This window comes from Stenella coeruleoalba, assembly GCF_951394435.1.
Source record: "Stenella coeruleoalba genome assembly, chromosome: 19".
Classification (NCBI taxonomy): Eukaryota; Metazoa; Chordata; class Mammalia; order Artiodactyla; family Delphinidae; genus Stenella; species Stenella coeruleoalba.
The window spans coordinates 37520729-37543074 of NC_137165.1; the positions used below are offsets into that span (position 1 = coordinate 37520729).

At 41.5% G+C, this 22346-nt stretch overlaps 1 protein-coding gene across 3 annotated transcripts in view; it reads left to right on the plus strand.

The window, feature by feature from the left end:
• SPOP (speckle type BTB/POZ protein) overlaps positions 1-21967 on the plus strand; it is a 66751-nt gene extending 44784 nt beyond the window's left edge. For 2 of the 3 annotated variants that reach the window (XM_079903973.1, XM_079903972.1), the window contains 9 exons: positions 2536-2678; positions 3304-3425; positions 5330-5481; positions 5606-5733; positions 12535-12712; positions 15553-15608; positions 16106-16228; positions 20256-20398; positions 21661-21967. In XM_079903973.1, coding sequence (XP_079760099.1) covers positions 2601-2678; positions 3304-3425; positions 5330-5481; positions 5606-5733; positions 12535-12712; positions 15553-15608; positions 16106-16228; positions 20256-20398; positions 21661-21805 — 1125 coding nt within the window. In that variant the 5' untranslated portion in view covers positions 2536-2600 and the 3' untranslated portion in view covers positions 21806-21967. Of the gene's footprint in view, positions 1-1507; positions 1606-2535; positions 2679-3303; positions 3426-5329; positions 5482-5605; positions 5734-12534; positions 12713-15552; positions 15609-16105; positions 16229-20255; positions 20399-21660 lie in introns of all 3 variants that reach the window. The other variant, XM_079903974.1, reaches the window with a different exon arrangement.
• The last annotated feature ends 379 nt before the right edge of the window (positions 21968-22346 follow it).

Consider the following 22346-nt stretch of genomic DNA (forward strand, 5'->3'; position numbering starts at 1 on the left):
AAGCCACAGCTACTGAAGCCCACACGCCACAACTACTGAAGCCCCCCCAACTAGAGCCCGTGCTCTGCAACAAGAGAAGCCACCGCAGTGAGAAGCCCACGTGCAGCAACGAAGAGTAGCCCCCGCTCGCCACAACTGGAGAAAGCCCGCACGCAGCAACAGAGACCCAATGCAGCCAAAAAATAATAAAATAAAATAATAATAAAGCTATAGTAGAGGGATCATATGAGCCTATATAGAGTATAGCATGTAGAATGAGCATATGAGCCTGTAGTTTCAAGAGATGGGTCAGATTTGTCTCAGGGCTTCCTAGCAGCCAAGCAAAGAGAGCAGCATTATCAGATATAGATTCATATTGTCTGTCCATAGCTGAAAACACACCAGGTGTTCAGGAAAGAAATTTCTCCCTTGTATATTGTAAACCAGACAATGTATGATATGATGGAGTAAGTACATCCTTACACTATTCCCACAATTAATAAAATATATTTTATTGTATTTAAGGTGTTTTTTTTATCATTTTTGATCATTTTTAAAATCTTTATTGAATTTGTTACAGTATTGTTTCTGTTTTATGTTTTGATTTTTTGGCCGAGAGGCATGTGGTTGGTATCTTAGCTCCCTGACCAAGGATCAAACCCACACCCTCTGCATTGGAAGGTGAAATCTGACCCACTGGACCACCAGGGAAGTCCCAATAAAATATATTTTAAAGATAAAGCAGAACAGTACAAAGGTAGTATATACTAAAATAGCTCTCATCCCAAACTAAAAGACATTTGTCATATTTGCCTCAGGTCATCCTAATTTTTAAACAAACATGAGAGATCAACTTGAAATGTCTTACATTCTTTTCCCAGCTTCATTCTTCATCCTTGCTCTCCCATCAGGAATCTGATACATAGCTTGTCAATGATTTTTTTCACTTCTGCTGTATGCATATATCTGTAAATAATATATAAATCTTAAATTTGCATAAATAGTGTACTGCACATGACATTCCAAAACTTGCTTTTTTTCATTAGTGTCGTGTTAGATCTCACTCATCTCCATGGTGCTGTAGATGTAGTTCATTACTTCTAAATCCTGAAGTAGTTTTTCATTGTATGGAAATAACCCAATTTAGTTATCTGTTTCCCGCCTAATGGATTTTTGGTTTGTTTGTCTACAGACAAACTGCCACATTGAACGACCTTGTCTATGTCTTCTTGTGCCCGTGTGCAGGTTTTCTAGGACAGTGGTTCTCAAAGTATTCCAGGGCATATCAGGGTCACCTGGGAACTTGTTAGAAATGGAAATTCTTGGGCCCAACCTCTGAATCAAAAACTCTGGGGGGCAGGGCCCAGCAATCTGTTTAGCAAGTGATCCCGATGCACCTAAAGTTTGAGAACCACTACTTTAGCACATATATAGTTAAAAGTAGAACTACTAAGTCTTAACGTATAAGTAGGTTAAACATTACTAGATATGGCAAATTCCTACCCTAAATATACTTAATAATTTACAGTCTCACCAGCAGTGTATGAGAGTTCCTATAGCTCCGTACTGTGGAACAGAGGAACAGAGAAAGCGAGAAGAATCTGGAAGATCAGATGCCAGTGAAGTGTAAGTGGAGAGAGATCTCTAATGATACAGAGACAGGAAAACATCTAAGAAAGGGATAAATGTTGCCCTTACAGAGAGCAGCCAGCAATGGGTTGATAAATAGAAGACTATTCATTTTTTAAAAATTTATTTTTGGCTGTTTTGGGTCTTCGTTGCTGCACATGGGCTCTCTCTAGTTGTGGTGAGTGGGTGCTACTCTTCGTTGCTGCACGTGGGCTTCTCACTGCGGTGGCTTCTCTTGTTGCAGAGCACGGGCTCTAGGTGCGTGGGCTTCAGTAGTTGTGGCGTGCGGGCTTCAGTAGTTGTGGCTTGCGGGCTCTAGAGCGCAGGCTCAGTAGTTGTGGTGCATGGGCTTAGTTGCTCTGAGGCATGTGGGATCTTCCCGGACCAGGGCTTGAACCCGTGTCCCCTGCATTGGCAGGCGGATTCTTAACCACTGCGCCACAAGGGAAGCCCAGAAGACTATTTATTCTTAATAATAAGTTTGCACTGAAGTGTAGGAGAAGATGAGACAGTATTTGGAAAGATAACAAAGTAATTTTCCTTTAGGAGTGAAGTATTTGTACCCTCAAGGGAAGGAGCCCACGTACAGTGGTAAAGCTGTATGTGGTGTTCACCGTGCTGTCTCCTCTTTAGGTAGCCTTTTCATGGATGTACTTTAAGTACCCTTTGAGTACACTCATTTGGTAAGATAATATTAAATAGTATTGTGCAGAAGATTAAAATAGGGTGATATCATTGTGATGAGACTGCTTTAGGTTAGGTGATCTTCTCTGAGGTTAACATTGAATGCTAAGAAGCCATTTGAATGATAAGGGTAGAGAATTCCAGGCAGGAGGCAAAGTTTCCAGTCTCTGGAAGGTCAAATGGAAACAGTAGGATAGTATACCATTAATCTAATAAAATTCTCTTGCTTCTTGCATCATCCAGGGTGAAGAGGAACAGAAGTCTTTGTCCCCTGACTTTGGAAATCTTGTTTAACCTTCAAACTGGCGATGTCAAGGGTTCCAAGTCCTCCACCTCCGGCAGAAATGTCGAGTGGCCCAGTAGCTGAGAGCTGGTGTTACACACAGGTAGGTGCTTCTTGGGAGGATTTTGGGGGACGAAAGGAATCAGATTTCTTTTCTACGTTGGCTTTCCTGCTTTCTCTGGGTCATACCTGCCAAATAGTTAGATAAAGTACTTGTCAGCTTTCCATGCCTTGGTTTTCCACGGGGAATCTGAATGCCCTAGGCATTCACGGGAGCTTGAAAGGGGAATCTTTGAAACTGGATCTGCTGCCTACATCCACCTTGATGGAAGTGTATTCCTCTGTTGGGGAATTTAGGGGGAAACCAGGTTTGAGATTGCAACCCCAGGCAGTGGTATCAGCATCTAAATCATCAAACAACTGCTCTGAGCAGAGGTTCATTTTAGGTGTGGCTTAATCACCTGCTTTCCCAACCTTGTCCATGTTTTTCTCACTTTCCGTCTAGTGTTTCTCAGAAGCTGAGAAAAGTTATGAAAGCAGTTGGTCACCGTGAGATTTCTTAAAATGTAGATGAGAGACAGAAAAGGCTGAGCCTCCATGCTGGCCAAACAGTGCTGTCTTCCTCTGGGATTATGCAGAGGGAGGGAGGGGGAGAATTATCTGATCTCCAGCCTGTTTTTCAGGTTGCCCACTTCCTATTTAATTGCTTCCTGGTTTTCTATCAACAGATCAAAGTAGTGAAATTCTCCTACATGTGGACCATCAATAACTTTAGCTTTTGCCGGGAGGAAATGGGTGAAGTCATTAAAAGTTCAACCTTTTCATCAGGAGCCAATGATAAACTGAAATGGTGAGGAAGACTACATTTAGCTATACAAATTTTTCTATAAGTTGCCTGTTTTGCTTGGCTTCACAGGATACTGACCGGAGTGGAAGATCCTTGATGGCAGGGACTTTGTTTTGTTCTTAATGTATTCCCTGGTGTCTGATACATAACAGATGCTCACTGTATATTTGTTGAATTAATTCCATGAGTATATCAGGGGATCAGCAAACTCACATGGCTGTAGGGTAATGTAAATGTGTAAAGAGAGCCAGTGTTGTAAATGACGTCCATACGTGGTATGAGTGTTGACCACTTGGCAAACTAGTGAATGTCCTTCTAAAAGAAGTGGTGGCTTCTCAGCTCCAGCTGACTAGAGGCATGTGTGAATAAGGGCTGACCAGCCCTATTTTCTGATTTTTCAAGAAAAGCAAGAGATCTAGATTTTAATGTAATATCTCTTGACTTTTAGATTGCCTGTTTTTAAACAACAAAGGAGATTTATTTACTTATGTACCTGGAATGCCCATGGTGTAGGATGTCTTTGAAGGTAATTTGATCCAGCAGCCAGCCCAATGGTTAGATTAAGGACCCCATCGCTCTCTGCTCTGCCCTGCTCTCCACACTGTTTGACATTTCAAGCTTAGCTTCCCTTGTGGTTGAAGGGTGACTGGCGGTAGCAATGAGCATCACCCGCTACCATCCCACAAGTGCTTTGAACTTGCTCTGAACTGTGTGGCCAAGAATGCACTGATTGGTTTAGATCTAGGTTCCCTCAGTTGATCCCTGTGGCAAGGGGAATAGGATCTGGAAGTGGGGGTCAGTCCTATCCAAACCATGTGTTCTCTTTAGGAGGGGCAGGCAGTTATGGATACAACCATATGCTCTCTACAAAGACCAGAACACATATCTGTGAACCACCATTTTTGACCTCTGATATCCCACTGAAAAGTTTTAACAACTCTCCTTTCGTTTAGTCCTTTTTGGCCATGTACATAAGCAGTGTACTACCAGGTGCTGAGAGAAGGCTTATTCTTAGGCATTGTATTTAAATCCGCATCTTCAGCACAATTGTGTAGTGATCTATGTGGCATATGCACTTCCTGGAGAAGCACTGAATTGGGCCACCTGTTTGAGAGAGGTGCTATAACACTGGCAAGGCCTAAGGATACATATGGCCTGTGTATTATATGTGGTAGAAGCCGTGTTTGAACCACATGCAGTTCAGCTAATGACATTTACAACTTAACTGAGTTGAACCTATTCTGTCTGAATTTTGTTTTGATCCATTGGTAACATATTGGCATCTCTAACTCTGTTTAGAAGTCTGGCTTAGAACTCTACCCTGTGTAATGGGAGTTTACTTTTGTCTGTGCTTCCTCCATGCTGCCTCCTCTATTTTAATCTTAGAATATTATTGCCAGATTGATAAAATATCTATAAAAGATTATTTACTACTAACATATTCCTCTAGAATTCTTTTTCTCTCCCAAGGTGATATTGAAAGGCTCACTGACTTTTTTTTCCTGGTTTCACTGCAATCCCAGCAAAATAAGGGGCTGCTTTTCCTGAGATTGAGGATTAGAATAGATTGAGCCTAGGCTGAATTTTAAAATATTTTAGGGGAATAAAGACTGATTTGGGAGATTATGAGGAAAGAGGAAGAGATGCAGGGGATGTGTTGTCAGATCCTAGGATGCCCCTTTATTGTTTACTTTTTAAAAGGTGCCTCAGGTTGCTCTAGAAAAGTGATTTCCAAGTAGTCATTCGCTGAATCAGAATCTCCTCTATGGGGCCTGGGTTTTTTTTTGTTTGTCTTTTTTGTTTTTTTAACATCTCCCTCTTGATTTGAATGTTCTAGTTCCCTCCTGTCCTTTCATGAGCCTACAAACATGGACGCTTTCGACATTTTTTTTTTCTGTTTTGGGTAGGTGTTTGCGGGTAAACCCAAAAGGGCTAGATGAAGAGAGCAAAGATTACCTGTCACTTTACCTGTTACTGGTCAGCTGTCCAAAGAGTGAAGTTCGAGCAAAATTCAAATTCTCCATCCTGAATGCCAAGGGAGAAGAAACCAAAGCTATGGGTAAATGTTACCTTTGTTCGACTCTTTATTTTCACATATGGCAACTTTATACATTGACAAATTGTGGGTTTGATACGGTTTTTTGAGTAATCCTAAATATAACTTTTTTTTTTTTTCACTCCAGAGAGTCAACGGGCATATAGGTTTGTGCAAGGCAAAGACTGGGGATTCAAAAAATTCATCCGTAGAGATTTTCTCTTGGATGAGGCCAATGGGCTTCTCCCTGACGACAAGCTTACCCTCTTCTGTGAGGTGAGTCCTTTTACCCTGCTGTGAGAGTAGCAATCCCCAGACCTGATGGGTATCAGTAGACATAATTGTATTGTATCAAGGATGGTGAGTGAGAAAAATCCCCAAGTGGAGTGGTGCTGCACAAATGCGATTTGTGTGACTGACTGAAAAGCTGTGCCGTGATTTCAAGGTTGTCGGGCATCTCAGCTTTCCACCTGTTACTTTCTTAAAAACAAAGGTTGTGCACTATCTTGGTATGTGTGATTTTTTAGCTGCTTGCGTCAGAATTCTGGCTTTTTCCTTGTGGATTTTTTCAGAAAGCATTTGGAAGGACTGTTAACTTTAAGCTGAGGAGAATGACCAGCAACTAGATATGTAAACGTATTTGTTCCTTGAGCTTTCTGGCTCCTCCTTGAGTATGAAGTCCACGTGTGTTTGATAGAGCACTTTCCTTTTCTGCTTTTCGAACTAAATGACTCTTACCGGTTGTTGAGTGTCTCCAGTTTGTCTTGCTGGTAACTGTGAAATAGGAAGGTGAGAACCATTTTTTCTAGAGTGAAGGTTAAAAAGGTTAAAGCTCTCTAACTCATAGTTAGCTAAGAGAGTTATCTGTAGTCAGTTAGGAGAGTCCTTCTCTCCCCAACGACCTAAAGAGCCTTTTTCAGGTTTATAGGAGAAGCCTTGAAGTAAAATTCCCAAACTGAGAGTGAGTTGAAAAATGGTTTCTTTAATGAGTATATACAAATTGGTCATTTCATGCTGTTAATACATATATAAATACTCATAAGCTCACAGTGTAAGAAATGAATAAAACCTCCAGTCAGCTGGGATGTTGGCATTCCCTGTACATCGTATGGTCAAGGAGCTGCTTCCTGAGCAACACCACTTTATGAAAATGACCACTGTGCCTTCATGGGGAAGGTGCAGGCAAGTTCCCCAACTAGCAGTGTGCTCTGTCAAATAATAGGCATATCACCGCCTGCACAGTAGGAAACGTGTCTCTTAGGAACCTTGCCCCTTTGTAGACGAGGCCTGGCCAGCAGTAGCCAGCTTCTTTTCCAAGTCACAGCTCATTGAATATTTCCACGGAATAGTTGCTGATGATTAGGAAATTTGGGAGCTATAGTTTATTAAAATATCACACTGAATACATAAAGTATAGTTTGCATAATAACTACCTTTTCTCCTTTTTAATTGCTAAGTAAAAGAAGGAAATACTAGAGTGATGGCGTCTGTAAAAATACATAAAATTTTGCAGTTGTTTTTTGTCTGATGGACTTGGAATTTGAATTCTACATAAATCCAAGTAGTTATAGATCATACTCAGTTGCCCAAGTGGAGAAATGAGAACAATTAGGTGGTTTTATGTCATGTTGGATGTTACATAAACAAACCATCAATTTAATATTCACCCACCTTAGAGATCCTATATTTCAGAAAAAAATTAAAAGAGTGGAAAACTCTAATTTCTGTTGGAAATGAAAGCCAATTTTTGAACTGCTCTCTGAAGGAAGAGAAATCGCCTCTACATAATGCATCTGGTGCTTAAGGCAACACCAAAACCTTTACTGTAGCATTTTCAAGTCCACAGTGGGTCCAGCCTTGTCTTACATGCTTCCCCTCTATACCATCACCAGATCCATTCCATCTGCTCCAGCCCTTGTATTGACATTCTTGATTTGGAAACCAGTTGGCCTGCCCTCACTTGGCAATCTCTCATCCTGTAGTTAAGTCCGAGGTGCACTCTCTCTTTGCTTCCCCATATGAAATTCTCTTAGGAGAAATCCTGTGGTTAAGTTTAGAAATGCCTTACTGACTTAGAAGGGAAGTGAGATGACACTTTGGAAATGAGGAGATGTTGAACAGGGAAACGTCTGTTGAGTTCTGCTGATGCCATCGGTTTCTTACCATCGGACCAGGTGTGCCATCTGTTCCTCTCACACTTCTCTGTTGGCCACAGGTGCTGAGTGTTGCTTCTTGTTCTTGGGCTTGTGCCTAGTGAGACTCGTTTCTGTTCCAAGGCTCTCTGTGGACTTAGTAGCATTCAGCATTGCAAGACAGTTGCGTGGGGGGTGTGTTTTGAATGTGTGGGTTTTAAAAATGTCTGCAGCTCATCTAAGTTCTTAGTGCATTTCAGAGCTGGATCGTCCTTTGGTGCAAATTCTATCCTTCTGACCTGTGCTACTTCTATCAATAGAATATTTATAAACAAATTTATTTTGTTCATATTTATTTATTATTGGTTTAGTTAGTATTTTGTTATAATTTAGAGGCCTTTATGAAGTTGATGTCCACATACAAATTTAGGTTATGAGTACTCCACTGTTCCATTCCTTACTCGGTCTTTGGCCCAGGCACTTCTGTCCTGTCCTGATGTAAGTAATAAGTACAGTTGTTTTGTGGATATTTTTGGTCTGTTCCCAGAGGCCACAAGAGGGAATCCGAAGGCGAAAGACTGAGAATCACACATTTGTGTGTTTGGGTTGTATTTCAGTGGTAAAACCATTAATGAAACTCTGAAAAATGCCGACTGAGTAGTCTTGTTTGTAATGTGCTGCACTGGGTTCACTTTTGATTCTCGGTGATCTTTCTGTCTGACTATTAGGAAGTATGGCAGTTCTTCCAAGTTGATGTTGCTTAGTTAACGCATTCCCTTAATTGTCTCTTATCACAATCCTTTGAGCTAGGTTCGTTCTTTTCTCTTCATTTCATGTTACTGGGGAGAGAAGCAGTGCCTAAGGAGGTCAGGTAAGTTTACTAACATTGTGCAGCAAATTAGTGTCAGGGCTATGTCAGCTCTCCATTTTCCATCTCTAGTCTGCTGTGCTACACTAAGTGAAACTGAATGCCATTTACCCAAGGAAACATGGGCTCTACCAAGTTTTCTTTTGGTAATGAAAGAGAGAATCGTGAAAGCTTTACACTTTTAATTTTCTCTGTAACAATTTGGACCACAGAAAATCTACTTGAAATGTTTCAGCTTCTATTGATCTTCTTTCCACTTATTTATATTGAAAACAAGTAGCTGTTAGCAATAAATATACATGTATTCCACCGTCAATGTATATGCCTCTGACAGGTAGAAGATTCCAGTGCCTCTTTGTAATGTTGCAATTAAAGTTGAAATATTAAATACCATATGAAATATGAAATATCTCAGTACTAGTTAACTCTTCTTTTTTTTTTTTTTTTTTTTTTTGGTACGCGGGCCTCTCACTGTTGTGGCCTCTCCCGTTGTGGAGCACAGGCTCCGGCCGCGCAGGCTCAGCAGCCATGGCTCACGGGCCCAGCCGCTCCGCGGCATGTGGGATCTTCCTGGACTGGGGCACGAACCCGTTTCCCCTGCATCGGCAGGCGGACTCTCAACCACTGCGCCACCAGGGAAGCCCCTAGTTAACTCTTAAAACATCTCTTTCCTTATCAAACACAGAATATCCGTTCAAAGCCTGGGAATATGTATTTTTGCCAAATTTTAAATATGTGGGTCTACTAATTTTTCTTTTTATCATTTTTAAATGGATTATTTGTATATATTAGTTGAACTTACGAAAATGCTAATAATATTTGATCTTGACCTACAAAACTGGTGATTAAATATGTATTATCATTATAGGTTATAAAACATGATAATGTCGTAAACCTACCACCCAACCCAGCAACATCACCAATAACTGAGAACTACATATGCTTCTCCCCTGTCCCTTAGACCTGTTGTCTCCCTACTCAGATGATGATAATAAATAGCGCTTTTGAATTGTTTATCATTCCCTTGTTCATTATTTGCATGCCTGAACAATATATTGTTTAGGTTCACTTGTTTTTGAGCTTTATGAAAATGGTGTCAGGATGTATGTAGTCATCTAGGACTTGCTGTTTTCATATTATGTTTCTAAAATTTATTTATATCGTGAATGTAACTATAATTCTTGATTTTTAGTGCTGTACAGTAGTTTGCTGTGTATTCACACGACAGTTGATTGTTTATTCATTCTCTTGCTGATGGACATTTATTTATTTATTTTTAATATTTATTTAGTTGGCTGCTTTGGGTCTTAGTTGCGGTGCATGGGCTTCTCTAGTTGTGGTGCATGGGCTTCTCTAGTTGTGGCGCACGGGCTCAGTAGTTGCAGCACATAGGCTCTCTAGTTTAGCGTGTGGGCTCCAGAGTGTGCAGGATCAGTAGCTGCGGCGTGTGGGCTTAGTCGCCCTGTGGCATGCAGGATCTTAGCTGCCTGACCAGGGATCGAACCCACGTCCCTTGCATTGGAAGGCGGATTCTTAACCACTGGACCGCCAGGGAAGTCCCCTGATGGACATTTAGTTTGTTGCTAGTCTTTTGATAGTGCTGCTGCTATAAACAATCTATATGCTGTCTGTTTATTTTTTCTTGATTGTTTTAATTATACAGAAATTAAAAATATATTTCAGTGGTTTTACCTTGACATTCTGTGTTTAGACAAAGTAAACAAGAAATGGCACAATCTTTTATGAAATTTTATGTCTTTTATGAAATTTTCTTTTTTAAGAAAAGGAATTGACTTTAAAAGTGAGGCCCTTTTACAACTTGAAATTTAGAGGGTTATAGAGCCTTCCTGAGACATTTTCATGCAGTCATTTCTAAGACATAAATGTCACAGTCACGTCATCTTCACAGCTGCAATTTTGAATGAGTCTCCGTAGTCAACTTTATAGGCATTAAAAAAAAATCTTTAGTTTTTCTCAAAATGGTATCATTTTAGCATCATCATTTGCAGAGGAAAACAATCCCTTTCTAAGTTAAAAGTTTGGGCTCTGAAGACTCATTTGTGTATGCCATTTAAAATTTATTTTTAATTAAGCGTATTTAATGTTGGTAAGAGGTGCCAGACATTCAGAGCTCTGGAGACTCCAGGCATCCATATATCTGCAGAACAAGTCTGGCTCAGACAGTAAAGGTACATTCTCCTTCCTGCTGTGTTCCTGTCTGTGTCTGAAGAGAGGAATTGCCCCAGTGAGAGGAGTCACAGTCTTTGGGCCGCACTCATTACCAAGTGCACATGCAACCAGCACAGAGTCCACTGGTCACCACAGTTTGCAAATCAGCTTGGCTCTTGCCAGTTCATTTTACCCAGTATAGTAGATTGCCATCAAGTGTTAATGACTTTGGGCTCCTGTCAGCGTGGTTTAATTCAAGCTTAGGAACCCAGTGCCAAAAGCGTTCTCCATTCCCTTCATTGGCCATCCCAAGCGATTCCTGCCTTTCCCTATGAGGAAGTTGGATTTAATTGGTCTTTTCCTTGGTGCTTTGTTTGTTTGTTTTTAAATCAGCAGTATTTTGAAGCTAAAACTGGAAGTAGGCTACTTCTACTTTCGGTGTTAATATTATATCAAAGAAGTAAGGGTGTTAATATGAGAAAGTTGCTGAACCAAATTAGAGATCTTACATGGGACGATCTCTGTGGAGTGGTTTGTGTTGGGCCCTGGGCTATTAAAATAATGTTATACTCTGGCTCTGATAAATGTGGTACTGATGCTAAGCACATTCATAGTTCATTAGCTTGGTTGCTTCATTGCCCAAGACCGTAACAGCCAGCTTTAAACAAATGAATAAACTTCTTGACCTGATAGTAAATATCTCACTCCTACGCAGAAGGGACTACAGGTCACTTGGATGGGGCATTAACTTTGCCTCTGGGTTTATGACTGCATTTAAGGAAGGGATGACTTGCCTCTTGAAGGTTAAAAGAAATTTGGGTCATTTAGGATGCTCCTCAGCTGTCTTTCTCATCTAACTCATAGGAATAGCAAGAGTGGGGAGCTGATTCTCAGGGTTTGTGAATTCTGCTTTCATTTGAACATTTCTAGCCTAATGTGATACAGGAGAGGACGCATAGCCAGGGTTGTCAGGCGGAAGACTGATCTGTTCGGTCTCATCTTCAGTTTGGTCATTTACATTTATTTTATGATGTTATATGGTTTATAAATCCTTGTATTTTGTATCCTGACAAACTTATGTGAGCTTCATTGATCCATCTAGAAGTTACCAGGGTTTTTCTCTAGACTGAACAGTTAATTCAACTGGTTAAACCATGCTGCTGCTGAAGCCAAGCGGCAAGTTGGATTCCTCTATAAACCCGTTGTCGTCATTGTGTTGCACGGCTGTAAGTGCATGCCCAGCTGGAGCCAGTCATCTTGTATGTCGTTGTCACCAATGACCGAGTGAGGGTATAAATGGTGTGGGATACCCACCCAGTTACCACTGCGCAAGATCTTGCAGGCCCAGTCCTGTTCATTAAACTAACATTTGTGAGGAAATGCCAATTATTTACCAGGCCCTATGGAAGCTGCATTTTATTTTTATGTTCCAGACCCAACTGAAAAAAGTGAAGTGCTTTTAGGCTTACTAGAGTCTTTTCTCTGGAGAGTTTAGTTTAAATGGTAGTTTCTATAGAGTTCTTTATATTTAACCTTTTGCTTAAGGCAGAATAAGGTAAATACTTGAGGTTTAACATTTGTTTTTGTCAGTTTTTTCCCTCTGGGGGTTTTGCCCAGGTCTTCAGGGCAGGGAAGGAGGAGCTTGTTAGAAGTTTGGAAGAGAAGGAGATCTGTGGGGCTCTCTCCTTACTGTCCTGAGATGGTGTAGAATAAGTATGATCATGATAGTTTGGAAATTACTTGATCCAGAGGTTAAAGACTTCATTTGTGAAGGTGGTTTCAAGAGAATATGCCTAACATCAGTTTCTAAATGTACCATAACAACAAGGTAAAAGTCATCTCTCCTCCTGCTGGGAAGAAAATTCCTGGTAACAAAAGCTTTGGACTGTGTTTTCTTATCTTTCACAGGTGAGTGTGGTGCAAGATTCTGTCAACATTTCTGGCCAGAACACCATGAATATGGTGAAGGTTCCTGAGTGCCGGTTGGCGGATGAGTTAGGAGGACTGTGGGAGAATTCCCGGTTCACAGACTGTTGTTTGTGTGTTGCTGGCCAGGAATTCCAGGCTCACAAAGCTATCTTAGCAGGTTGGTATTTATTCATGGGGAGCTTTAGTTGTGGTTAAACGAGGAAAAACAGTAGGCTGCATAATCACCTTTTGAATGACTTCAACTTTTTGAACTAGTCCAAAAAAACTGCAGCTAAATATATTTTTATATTGTGGTGACATTCGTTGTCAAAACCAAAAAGGCTACTCTCCATAAAAATGCTACTTCTTTTTTCTCTCTGTAGTGGACTTAGGCCATCATTTGCAAGGAGTGGATGATGATGTGTATTGGATGCCTTTGCACCTGGAGGCTAGATGTCAAAACACTGGTTAAGAGCAGGTATCAGCCCCTAGACAGGGACTTAGGATGTAATGGAGAGGATTCTGGACTCAGGACTAAACCACCACGTAGCCAAATCCCCAGCCCTGGAGGTCTTAGCCCTCTCTTCCATACAAGCTTACTAGAAGAATGAGAATGTTGCCAGTGACGTGGAAGATCAGGTCTTGTTCTAGTAATAGGTCCTTGGTCTTTAAGACCAGAAAGACTGGCACACAGCAGGAACTGTTAAGGCAGACTGATGGCCTTACCTCACAGGGAAGCGTAGCTTTCAGCCACAAAATTATATTCAGGCCAAGAGATGTAAGAGGAAATCACATGAACCTTCAGGTAACAGATTTCTTACCAAGACCATCAGCCCTGTCATTCTGAAGTACACACCTGGCAAAACCTCTGTCTGGCTCAGTCTAACCATCTTCCTGATCCCTCTCTCAACTAGGTGTTACTGAGACTTGCTAAAGGAAGGCATTAACTCTTGTGTTCGTGCCTCTGTGCTCAGCTAGGCCCTCGGCGCTGCCGAGACCCCTTTCTACAGATGCGTAGTCAACTCCTTTTCTTTTTCTCAACAATAGACACTTCACACCTTTACCACTCTCCTTTAATCTCCAGCTCCTAAAAGATGACCTTGCTACTTCTTCCAAGAGAAAATCAAGGCCCTTCTCCCTGGGCTCTTGCCTCTCCCTTGCATTTTCTCTGCATTCTCAGTGGAGGTGGTGTTCTTCGTGTCCAAAGCAGACTACTTTCTACCGTTGTTCTGTCTCATGCTGCCTTCTCAGAAGCCTTACTCTGCCAATTAGACCCTTGTTCTCCGGTATCGTTGCCATCTCTTTCTCCTGTTGCCTGTTCACGCTCAGCCTGTAAACACGCTCAAGCTTCTCCCTCTAGTTAATTCTCTCTTTATTTCCCAGAGCTAAGTTTCTTGAGTTAACATATTCATTCTCTCTATTCTTTCCTCCCACTTACCCTCAGTTTGCCTCCATGCCACAAAAGCGGTTTTCCAAAGTTACATGACCTGCTAGTTCCTAAATTTGAGGGACTCTAGTTTATATATGATTTGACTCCTTTCTTCTGGTTTCTCTGGCTGGCTTTCTGGCGCCTTCTAATGTGTGGCCTCCCTCTTCTTCACCCATCCCTTTAAACGCTGTTGTTCCCTAAGGGTCTGCCTTAGTTCTCTTTTCACTCTACTTTAGTCTCCCTAGATTATTTTATTTATTCTCATAACATCAGCTTCTCTCTATCCACTGATCCCTCTAGGCATATTGCTGCCTTGGACCCTTCCCTCTTTATTAAAAGCACCAGCCCTTTAGTCTTCAGCTTCTGTAATGTATTTATATAGTACCTTATAGTCTATAGCCTTGCAGAGATAAGAACAATGAGAACTGATATTCTTTTGGAATAGATTAAAATATTGAGGTTCAGAGGGTTACGTGATTTGCCCAAGCTTATGTGGTTAGAAAATGGCCAATCTAAAATTAGTCCTTTCTGACATAAATTAGGTCAGAGTTCCAGGTGCCTGTTAGCTGAAACTCCTTCTATATATTCCATCTGTCCCTCCTCTCTTCGATAGAGATTGGTAATCTCAACTTTCACCAAAACCCCTGATTTATTGGACATGATAAAATTTGAGTTCTTAGCCATTTTATTACTTTCATGGTTGAAATTAAGTTTACTTAATTTTCATGGTGTTCATTAGACTAGAATGGGCATGGCTTAGAACACTGTTTCTGAACCTTTTTTTCATTATTCCCACCCCTAAGGAAAAAATTAAGACATTAAGGAATAAGATTTTGTCTAGTTGGGTTAAGATCTGAAGGGCCACAAATGATTGTGATACCTAAGATTGTTTTCACCTCTTTGGGGCGTTACCATCTCTGTTGATAATGCATGGCTTGGAGGAACAGACAGCCTGCCATAAATAAGCCTGCACTTCACCTAGCTAAGGGATGCCATTGAGCCCTGTTCTTGACCTCCTTGCTGTGTGGTCCCTGGAAGCGGAGGAAGTGTAGGTATCATTGTTCCAGGCAAAAATGCAGGTATTAGGACACCCTGCTTAGACCATGAAGGAGCTTCCATTTGAACCCCAAGATCTACTCAGAGGATATCATTGTCATCTAACATAGGTAATTTGAGTAATCTCCTTGAAATATGAATGGTTGGAATGAGGCCAATAAATTATTTTGAAAGAAGTGATTTCTTATTTTCCCTACGTATTATATAATAATTATTCACTTATTGTATAATATAAAAAGAAAGTAATTTTATAATTCTGGCATAATTTGATATAAAAGACCATTTCTGTAGTAGTGGGACAGGAAAGAAAATGATCTCTTCTTCTGGAGTTCCCTGGCAGTCCAGTGGTTAGGACTCGGTGCTTTCACTGCCATTGGCCCAGGTTCAATCCCTGGTCGGGGAACTAAGATCCCACAAGCCACATGGTGTGGCCAGAAAAGAAAAAAAGAAAATGATCTCTTCTTCATAACAGAAGAACCAAGAGATTTTGGTGTGATAACCATATCTGTTTCTGTTTTCCTTTCACTTTGTAGCTCGTTCTCCAGTTTTTAGTGCCATGTTTGAACATGAAATGGAGGAAAGCAAAAAGGTATGTAACAGGATAGAGATACCTCTTTTTAGCTAGGTGGCTAGAATCAGATCATTTCCCAGTTTGGCAGCAGATTTATTTTCCTGGTTTTTTTTGTCTTATTATGTTATTCAAATGGAGTAGAGTTCCCCGAACAGACAATTTCTGAGAGCAGAGAGAGGTAGTCTGGAAGCATTCTAGGTAAAGCAGAAACACTATTCCAGGCAGGTCATCCAAATAGTCTTGGGTGAGGGTATTAGACACGTGTTTCTACTGAGGAAAAGAAGGGTGAAAAATCAAAGGTATAGTTGTCTTGCTATTGTATTTGAGAAAACAAAGGTGGTACATATGATGGGAGAAAAGGCTATTACAATCAAATAGGGCAAAGAGAACTTTCCCATTCGTGTTAGATTTAAAATGGTATGAGCTCCTCTCTTCATCAGAGCTTAAAATCATGAAAATTGTCTAGGGATTCTGTTCCGTTGGAATGTTTCTCATTTTTAGTTTCTTTGGCATAGAATCGGGTTGAAATCAATGATGTGGAGCCTGAAGTTTTTAAGGAAATGATGTGCTTCATTTACACGGGGAAGGCTCCGAACCTCGATAAAATGGCTGACGATTTGCTGGCAGCTGCTGACAAGGTGAGATGAGAACAGGACAATAACAACAAGACTAGGAGTCTTGGTGACCTCTTGAGTTTCATGACTGGGCTTTTATGTTGCTTTGTGGGCAGGATGAACATATATCTTAGTTACGTTTTTTTTTTTTAATATTTATTTATTTATTTGGTTACACCAGTCTTAGTTGCAGTAGGCGGGCTCCTTAGTTGCAGCGCGTGGGCTTCTTAGTTGCGGCAGGCAGGCTCCTTAGTTGCAGCATGCGAGCTCTTAGTTGCGGCATGCGAACTCATAGTTGCGGCACGCATGTGGGATCTAGTTCCCTGACCGGGGATTGAACCCAGGCCCCCTGCATTGGGAGCGCAAAGTCTTATCCACTGGGCCACCAGGGAAGTCCCACATATATCTTAGTTTGGCCAGAACAGTCTTGGTTTACACTCGTGTTCCAACACAGTTACTGATAGCGCCCTTTTTATTTTCAAAAGTATCCTGCTTTGAAGGGCAAATTATATGGTCATCCTAATTATGGAGAAGAAGGGTGAGTTGATGTTTACCTCTCCTCTTGCCGATCTCAAATTTAACCACAGTGATTTTAAAGATTCAGATAATACTAACATTTGGATTTATAATTTGGCTTTGTAATTTACAAAAATATTCTTGAGTTCATTAACTTTTATTTATACTTTGTCCGTAAGAGAATAACTTTTACCTAGTATCCTGCTTATTAGCATTTTCAGCTTTTATCTTAGAAGTTATTGAAATATACCATATTCAGAATTGAAAGATGACGAATAGATCTTTGGGAAAAAGGAGAGACTACTACAATAAATGTATGCTTTGATTGTAAGACACGTTTTAATTTGAGAAATGTTAAAGTGTGAAAATAAAAATATAGATCTTAGCCTTAAGGAAATATGGTTATTACCTAAAACAACAGGCTGGTGATTCCCAAAATAGGGTTGAGGGGAAGAGGTTAATGAAACACCAAGTCAAACTGGGTTTTTTTGTGTTGCTCTTTTATAGCAGGACCTTTCTCAGAACCTTTAGTATGTCAGTGTGTACTGTTAGTTTTCTAAAAGAGAATATAATAGACAAATTTCTCCAATTTAGTTAACCCTGGAGTTACTTTTCTCAAGGATCACCTCTGGGGATTAGTGTTCCCCAAAACACACTTTGGGAAACTGACTTTCATTGTGTAGATAGACCAGAGAGAGCAGTGACCTGTTCCTCCAAGGCCCTGTGGTCTGAGGAAACGTGACTGAGGGGTGGGGGTGGGGGTGTGTGTAAAAGGATTGCTATTTATCCTGTGGAAGCTTCTCTTACATTGGGGGGCAGTTGAGGCAAGGGTGTTAAAGGGCTTAAACCCGGCCAGCAGTAGACCCTGTGAGAAAGATGGTTCTCTGCTGGAGGTGCCTCCTTTTCCTGCCGTGATGCTGCAGCGCCCACCCGAGGGGCACAGCTGGCTCTGGCCTGAGAGCACTAGAGCCTTCTCAGGATTCACTCCCGGGAGTAATCTCCATCCTTCTCCCTTAGCACCCCGGAGGAGAGTGTTTGTGTTTACAGTGGAGGTTTTATCTTTATTGATCATCTTTTTGGAGTGTTTGTAGAGGATGAGGCATGTAAACCCAATCAGTGCTACCGGTGAAAAGGATTGAATAATAGCTGCACCTTTCTTATCACCTTTCAAGACTTTATTAAGTACAATTAAGCAATGTGAACATCCTATACCCTTCCAGTCTAGCTCAGTTCTGACCAGAGGAAACTTGCCTCCAGTGGAAACGGAAAGAAAGTATTCGCTGTGAGTTCTGGGGAAGTAGAATACACAGCCCAAATGGCTGCTTCTTATAAACATGAGTTTATAATGATTCTGCCTCATCTGCCCTCTGATTTTTTTTTTTTTTCTTCTTCTTTTTTTGGCCTCACCACACGGCTTGTGGGATTTTAGTTCCCCAAGCAGGGATCGAACCCAGGCCCTCGGCAGTGAGAGCACAGAGTCCTGACCACTGGACTGCCAGGGAATTCCCCTTCCTCTGATTTTCAGTGAAGCAGTCACTTGTGCTTATACATACCAGGCATTTATCCCCCTCATTGTCTAGCTCCCATAAGGATGAGTAGCATCACAAGGTCCAATTTTTAGACAGAAATACTAAAACTCAGAGTTGTACATTCTCAGAGCCAGGGTTAGACATCTGTGTCCCTGGGTTTTCATTCCTGCTCCTCGGCCAGAGAGCCTACTGGGAACCTATTGTAAGTAGAGAGAGCGGGGGTCAGCCTGAACTGACGTTCTGAGGTTGGTGCTTTTCAGTACAATGTGTTAGTTAAAGCAGTTGAATCACAGCGGTGCTCTAAATTTATGAATGAGAAGTAACGGAAGGGTGCGTGTTTCAAATTCCATTCAAAATTTCCCATTAGACAGTCCTTGCTCTAAGCTTATTTGAAAACATTTTTACCTTTACACCTCCTTGTGAGCTTCAGGAAAACAGAATAAGAAAATTTTCATGGAAGGATCTAAACATCTAGAATTTACCCAAGAGGCTAAAACAGCTTCTTCTAAGTTTTTCCAGTCTCCTGGGGACATGTGTAATTAGACCAAAAACAAAACAAAACACATAGCCCAGGCCTAGGAGACAAATTTCAATCTCCCGGGTAAGGACTACCATTAGGCAGGTTTTTCAGAAGCATAATTAAGAAAAAAAACCTTTGTCCCCAAGGGACGAAAATGGCTACTCTTGTCTAATTATGCAGTAGGGATCAGAGCTATTCACAGTAAAAGTCCTTTTAAAAGAATTTTATTGAGAAAGGATAAGACGAATATTCTCTGCAGCACTGTATGAAGACTGAACATTTACTTAACCTTTTCCAGTCTTTTAAAACAAAAACGGCAGCCTAATTTCTTTCTTGTGTAGTGTCATTCCCGTTTTCCATGGAAACTGTTTTCTAGTTACTCAAATGTAAGAAATTAAAGCTGCACCCAAAACCAATAAAATTCTCTTTTTGCTGCAGGAGATCACAGTGCCAGCAGATATGCCTCCTCACCCAGAATTCATAACAATAAAAGTGTCTTGGTTTGATCGTCATGATTCAGCCTGAAGGAGTGTTGTGTCATTCAGTTCTCAGGCCCTCAAGATGGGACCTGTATGGAGACTGTGGATACCCTCAGAGCAAATCATTCTCCTATGAGCTGATTAATGACATTTTATTTTGTGCCTTCCTTTATCCCTTCTTCCCCCTTTTCCCTGAAATTCCTTAGTAAGTTCATAATATATTTGAGAGCAAGTAGCACAGTTGCATCAAAACAAATCAGGTAGATCAGATGTACCCAATGTTAACCTAGGCCTTCATTTCCAAAACATTTATTTATACCCTTTACTTGGAAAATAGGAAGTTTTTAGGCTGAAACTGGATCCAGGGTCTCTGTTGCTTTGTTCTTCTACCCTAAGAATCTTAACCTCAACCCCGATAAGATAGGACTCCATTTATCCTTTTCTGTTGAAAAGGAGGCCTTTAGTTGACACTCATTCAGGAATAACTAGTGGTAGAGATGCTGGTGAATGTCACCACAGGGCTCCTTTTCACAGCCTGATGGGACAGTTGGAATATCCTGCTGGGCTGGTGACAATGCTTAAGTAGAAAGGACTGTGCTGCACCCTAGTCTGGCTCTAAATAAAAGGATTGCAGAAATTTAAATGTAATGTCCCTGTCAACTTGAAGCAGAGAAATACCTCATTGTAAGGGTAGGTGGTGATGGTTTAAGAGACACTTTAATGGTAGCCGGGGTAGGGGAAAACTTGAAGATGTGGGTCTATTCCATAATTGCCACTTTTCTAATAGACTTTAGAACTTGAATGGCAGCTATGCAAGGTATCTTGGCTGTTCATTTCGGCCTTCGGAGTATGGTTTTGTTTTATAATTGCAGTAGCAGCATTTTCGTGGTCTGTGCAGTTTTGTTAAGGTATCCAGTTACGTGATGGTACAGCTGAAGAAAACAACTTCAGTAGCGGTCAGTCCAGAGCATTCCTGCTCTGACGACAGCCACGCTTGTGTTTTACAGTATGCCTTGGAGCGTTTAAAGGTCATGTGTGAGGATGCCCTCTGCAGTAACCTCTCCGTGGAGAACGCCGCAGAGATTCTCATCCTGGCTGACCTCCACAGCGCAGATCAGCTGAAAACTCAGGCAGTGGATTTCATCAACTAGTGAGTTGTCATCTTCAGAGTTCTTTCAGGGTAGTTGGGTTAGTTAACGAATGAGAAAGGAAGACTTTGAATTGGCGAGTGAAACAGGTGAGTAGCTTCATTAAGCTTCTTAGTAGTAAGTAGAGAGTGTCCATCTTTTCCTTCAGCTTGACGGTGTGAAAAATGGTTCTGCTTTCATCAGTCTAATCTGATTGGTGAGTGAAGTGTATTACTACCTTGCAGGATCAGAATTGATGAAAATGACAACTTGCTGGTCTGAAAAAGCTGTGTCCCCTAAAGCAATAGTATCTGTACTTCATACTCACCGTTAAAAAAAAGACATGCAGATCTCTGGGAGAGCAGAAGTGGATTTTTATGAGTTAGTAAGAGTGTCCAGTGGTCGACTGCAGAACGGGGGAAAAGAGAAGGCATGATCAGGAGACGAGGTCGTAAAATACCTGTTTTGAGAAAGAAGCGTAAATTCCAGTAGAACTGTTCCTTCATCCTAAATGACCATATTACTTTCTGAAATAATTCTCAGTGGGACATGTTATACTCCTTTGCCTGATGGGGAGCAAAAGTTGGAAAAAACCCCAGGAAGAGAAGCAGGCCTACTAATAAAGCCCTCAAAACAGCAGTTCTGGGGGGTGAGAGGTCTAAGAGGTCGCAGGGTAGGTGAGTAAACATTACTTAACTCAGAAAATGCCCTGAAAACAGGAAATGATGTCCTCTAAGTCTGTAAGATTGTTCCGAAGCAAAGTGTTCCTTGTCCTGAGTGCTCACTCTGTGCTGGACGCTTGCTTGGTGCTTTTTAGATGTTAACCGTTCAGTGAAGTGTGAGTATTAGCCCCTCTTTTTCGATTATCAAATAGGCCCCAGGCCGTGACCTGCTTTGTGGTTATGGGACTAGTAAATGGCAAAGCCAGATGGAAGCTCAGAGCTGTCTGACCCAGAGAAGTCTTGCTCTTTCTCTTTATCAGCATCACCAACGAATATGAAGAGCATTGATGATGTAGAGAAGAGCCTGAGGAACATTTCCTCTTTTGTAATTGAGAACATAGCGTCTCAGAGTCCTAGTTTTCAGAGTTACAACAGTTGTAACCTGGTCACCTGTCTGCACATTTTCTAACAAGCAAATTCTCATGCATGTTAAGGGTTCTGTCTGAGTACGTCTTGCATTGACACCCATAACAGCAACCCCTGGGGAATTCGGCTGTCTAGGTGGCTGTGTGGTTCATCCTCCACTCACCCCTCTGGTAACCCATCTCTCGCATTTCTCCTAGTCATGCTTCGGACGTCTTGGAGACCTCCGGGTGGAAGTCAATGGTGGTGTCACATCCCCACTTGGTGGCTGAGGCGTACCGCTCTCTGGCTTCAGCACAGTGCCCGTTCCTGGGACCCCCGCGCAAGCGCCTGAAGCAGTCCTAAGATCCTGCCTGTTGTAAGACTCCGTTTACGTTCCAGAAGCAGCAGCCACTGTTGCTGCCACAAACCACCAGGTAGACAGCGCAATCTGTGGAGCTTCTACTCCGTTGTGGGGGGAAAAGACTGCATCGTGGCCCCAGACTTTTAAAACAGCACTAAGTAAACTTGGGGGAAATGGGGGTGGGGGGAGGGAAGGGCCCGGGACTCGGGGCTGTTCAACCTAATGAAAATCCTGTTGCTGCGTCACTGTGTTCTCTTTGGCCTGGCCGAGTTTGATACTGTGGGGATTCAGTTTAGGCGCTAGCCCTGAGGACATCCCAGCGGTGGTACTTTGGAGAAACCTGTCTGCATCTGACTGAGCAGAACAGATCGTCAGGTGCCTGGAGCAAAAAGAAAATTTAAAAAGGACATTTAGTTTTAAGAGAAGGGAAAAGGAAAGAAGAAAGGATTTTTGCAGAATTTCTCAAAAATCAGTTTTTGGATTCCAGTAGTATTTATGTTGAGAGAAGTTTTAGTACATCCAGCTGTGCTAAAACTTGGGTAT